The sequence below is a fragment of the Saprolegnia parasitica genome (assembly GCF_000151545.1).
Source record: "Saprolegnia parasitica CBS 223.65 unplaced genomic scaffold supercont2.203, whole genome shotgun sequence".
Taxonomy (NCBI): domain Eukaryota; phylum Oomycota; class Saprolegniomycetes; order Saprolegniales; family Saprolegniaceae; genus Saprolegnia; species Saprolegnia parasitica.
In genome coordinates this window covers 1-3,607 of record NW_012156597.1, presented here as the reverse complement: position 1 = coordinate 3,607, position 3,607 = coordinate 1, and the positions used below count along the sequence as shown (strand labels likewise).

General features: G+C 58.2%; 3 protein-coding genes across 3 annotated transcripts; 2 read left to right on the top strand and 1 right to left on the bottom strand.

Moving 5' to 3' along the window:
- Positions 1 to 119: 119 nt before the first annotated feature.
- On the top strand, positions 120 to 601 carry SPRG_15873 (hypothetical protein; the record flags this gene model as incomplete). Its single annotated transcript, XM_012355067.1, has 2 exons — positions 120 to 398; positions 455 to 601. The coding sequence occupies 2 exons, from the start codon at positions 120 to 122 to the stop codon at positions 599 to 601; spliced, it is 426 nt and encodes a 141-aa protein (XP_012210457.1).
- A 361-nt stretch (positions 602 to 962) lies between these two features.
- On the bottom strand, positions 963 to 1,475 carry SPRG_15872 (cytochrome c). Its single transcript, XM_012355066.1, has one exon. It carries the CDS (start codon positions 1,426 to 1,428, stop codon positions 1,084 to 1,086), a length of 345 nt encoding a protein of 114 aa, XP_012210456.1. The 5' UTR covers positions 1,429 to 1,475; the 3' UTR covers positions 963 to 1,083.
- A 1,815-nt stretch (positions 1,476 to 3,290) lies between these two features.
- Positions 3,291 to 3,595, top strand: SPRG_15871 (hypothetical protein; the record flags this gene model as incomplete). Its single annotated transcript, XM_012355065.1, has 1 exon — positions 3,291 to 3,595. A coding segment is annotated over one exon (305 nt), but the record flags the coding sequence as incomplete, so codon positions are not given.
- Positions 3,596 to 3,607: the final 12 nt, after the last annotated feature.

Below are 3,607 nucleotides of genomic sequence, written 5' to 3'. Positions count from 1 at the left end.
CCGGCAACAAGGCCTTTACGCACGTGTGCATTCTCTCTGAGAAGGAGAAGAAGGTGAACGGGTATGTCTCTCGTATCGTCCTCGTAAGATGCTCATGATCGATCGACCTCTTGTGTAGCATGGTCGTGAGCCGCCTTCCGCATGGCCCGACGGCGTTTTTCAAAATCTCCAACGTCGTCCTCAACAACAAGATTCAAAACAAGGCCAAGCGCACGAGCCACCAGCCGGAGCTGATTCTGAACAACTTCAACACGCGCCTCGGTCACCGCATCGGTCGCTTCCTTGGCTCGTTCTTCGAGCACAAGCCCGACTTCAAGGGTCGCCAGGTCGTGACGTTCCACAACCAGCGCGATTTCATCTTTGTGCGCCAGCACCGCTACATTTTCGAGAACGGCAAGGTTCGTCGACATGAGATCTTATTGGACCGATGCACTCACACGTCATGGCATGGTAGAAGGCCCGGCTACAGGAGATTGGGCCACGCTTCACGATGAAGTTGCGCTGGCTCCAGGAAGGCACGTTCGACACCAAGTACGGCGAGTACGAGTGGATTCACAAGCAGCACGCGATGGACACGTCGCGCCGAAAGTTCCACTTGTAAGCACGTCCATCGTAGCTGCCCTTCTCTCGATTCTTTTACCACTCTCACCAATATAATCACATTTATTGCTTGCTACGGCCTATGATACGATCGGAGATCACCTGAACGACGGCAGCTTGTGAGGTCTGCCGATGGATGGTGATGCCGGCCCGCAATTGTAGCGACCCTGCAATTATTGTGCCAATTGCGCGCACGGGGCTCGGCCAAGATCTCATTCGTATCTTAAGTGTCGAGACGAGGGCCGATCCCCATCAACCGGATACGCATAGCGACCATCCTTCTCGGCGCTTCATCGCCCTAAAATGCCACCTCCAGCTCGCGGAGCGCCTGTTGTGCTTGCCGTCTCGGGGCTGCTGCGTGATCGTCACCGAACTCATGGTTATTATAGATACAAAGCGTGTTATTCCTCTAATGCCGCTAAAGGGCAGTGGCGCGCCAGCATCAAACTAGCAATACCTAAACGTGAAATAGAACGGGCGAATTTACGCGGCGTTGGGGTCGCAAGCCTCGATGAGGTACGCGATCAAGTCGCGGCGCTCCTGGGGCTTCTTGAGGCCGGCGAAGACCATCTTGGTGCCCTTGATGTACTTCTTGGGGGCGAGGAGGTACTCGAAGAGCGTCTCGTCCGTCCACGTGACACCCGAGTTCTTGTTGGCAGCCGAGTACGAGTAGTCGGGGGCCTGGCCGGACTGGCGGTTGAGCAAGCCCGAGAGGTTGGGGCCCTGCTTGTGGGCGCCGCCGGGGTTGCACGTGTGGCACTGCGCGCACTTGGTCTTGAAGATCTTGGCACCCGCGGCCGCATCACCCTTACCACCAGCAACGTCCATCTTGTCAATTGAGCAGAAAAAGCAAAATGAGCTAATTTGACGCCGCGCCATTCACCACTCAACACCACCCATGCGTGTTTTTGTGGTTTCACGCTCGTATCCGGAAGCCGGATACGGTGCGTCGGGCCGGCCCAATGAGAAACGCCGCCCGCCAAAAACGCACCAATGATACGCATCCGTCGATTCAGCATCGAAGTTCGAAGCCACCTCTTGAATGCAACGGCAAGGCCGGCCCGATACATTGGACGAGTGTACCCGAGCCCCTACTGACTGCTGACGTCAACATCCTGATGATGGCAACTTCGATCGAAGCTGTGGCATGCCTTGTCGCAGATGGGCGGACGATCTTCGGCAGCAATCTCCACGGTTCATCCAGGGAAGCCATACATTTGAGAGGGCGAGGCAAGAAGCATTGGCTAAGCGCCGGCCGCAGGACTACGACGACGTCTAGGCAATAGCAGTGCTCAACAGTGCGTTCTAAAGCTCCATGGAGGTCACCAAGGACGACGAGACATGTTGGTCGCAGACGCCTCCAAGATTCACTGGGTACGATGCGCCATCGTGGATCCCGAAGCGACAGCGAGAAGACGAGAAGGCGACAAGCGCGAAGCTCACCACGATGGGCTGATTCGTTGAGCGGTGCCGCGCCACCGGGACGACATGGCGGGCTGTGGTTCACGAATCTTCGTGGAGCTTCGCGACGCGTTGCTATGGCGCATCGCCTGCTTAGACGAGCGTCACGGATCGGATCGCCCAACGAAGGAATCGCCCGCTATCACTTGCCGCCACATCGTTCTTCGCCCTCATCCAGCGACGAAAGGCAGACCACCCGACGACAGGCACATAGAAAGCGAGCTCCGCCCTGTGGCTATGGTGATGTTATCACCGCCGCAAAGGCGCGCGTCCTGCGATGAGTATAGGTAGCGCACGTCGGTGCCAAACGAGGTACACGAAGCAATTGAGTGTCAATGGACCGCGGAAGCCTCGGGCCAGAGTGGGCACACAGCAGGATCCTGCTTCCTAGCCACCGCGACCGTGTCGGCCCTGCGCCACGCCTCATCGCCGCGGATGCGATCACACCATCAGCATTGTCCAACGACTGCGCTACCGTGGTTTCAGTAACATGAATCGCACGAGGTTTAAATGCAGCCGCCATGAATGTGCCAAAGATTGAGGCGAGATCGAACCACCGATACACACTGTTAGACGAGTCGACGTCGTTCTACAGGTCGTATGTGGAACCGAAGTCCTGCACTAGTAGGCGGTAGTATGATTGATACCATTGCGAACCGGGTATATACTATACACCCCACGAGCAACGATAGCACCAAGGATGCCCTTGGTAGCACGCACTGCCCGTCTTAAGCGCTTGGTTGCAGCTCTGAATTTGGCACCAGAGCTCAGCGACGAGCTTGCGTCGTCCACGCGCAGCACAGCGCAACCGTGCGTCCTGCGTACGACACGCTCGCGCAATGCACGACCCTACGCGCCCACCTCGTTCTATCCGTCCATGGCACGCGAGAGGCGGTCCGAGCCACCGAGGTGCGAACTGCTGCTTCCAGTTACAGTGTATTGCATCCAGCATCTTGAAACAGTGCACTGGACACGATGTCTTTCCGCAATAGTGGAGCCCGCGAGCGCCGACAGACCGACGTACTAGTACGCGTAAAGGTCCTCTGCTCCACTTGCCGTCGCAGTGTTCCGGGGCCACTGTTTCGAGCGGCGCGTCACGGGCGGGGCGACAAAGGCGCGTCACGGGCGACGTCACGTAGAACGCCACGAGGCGGGGTGACGCGGTCGGTAAAAGCGAAGCCACTCGACTCTGGCTCCCATGGCTCAAGAACTGCAACACCTTGATTCGCATGGCGGCGTCGGAAGCCTGCGCGACGATCGGGTCGCTCGACCACGAGACGACGATAACAGCGAGCGTGGACACGCCGGCCGTGGCCGTGACGACGCGCTGGGAGGGCTACCTCCAGAAGCGGTCCGACTGGCTCAAGCAGTGGGAAGCCTACTACTTTGTGCTGCACGGCTGCGCGCTCTACTGCTATCTCTCGGCGGACGAGGCGAAGCGGCAGCCCGAGAACTCCAAGATCAAGCACGGCGCCTTCTCGTTCACGTCGCACGTCGTTCTGCAGCACGTCGTCTCGATCCACGGCCACGGCGCGTTCGACTTTAT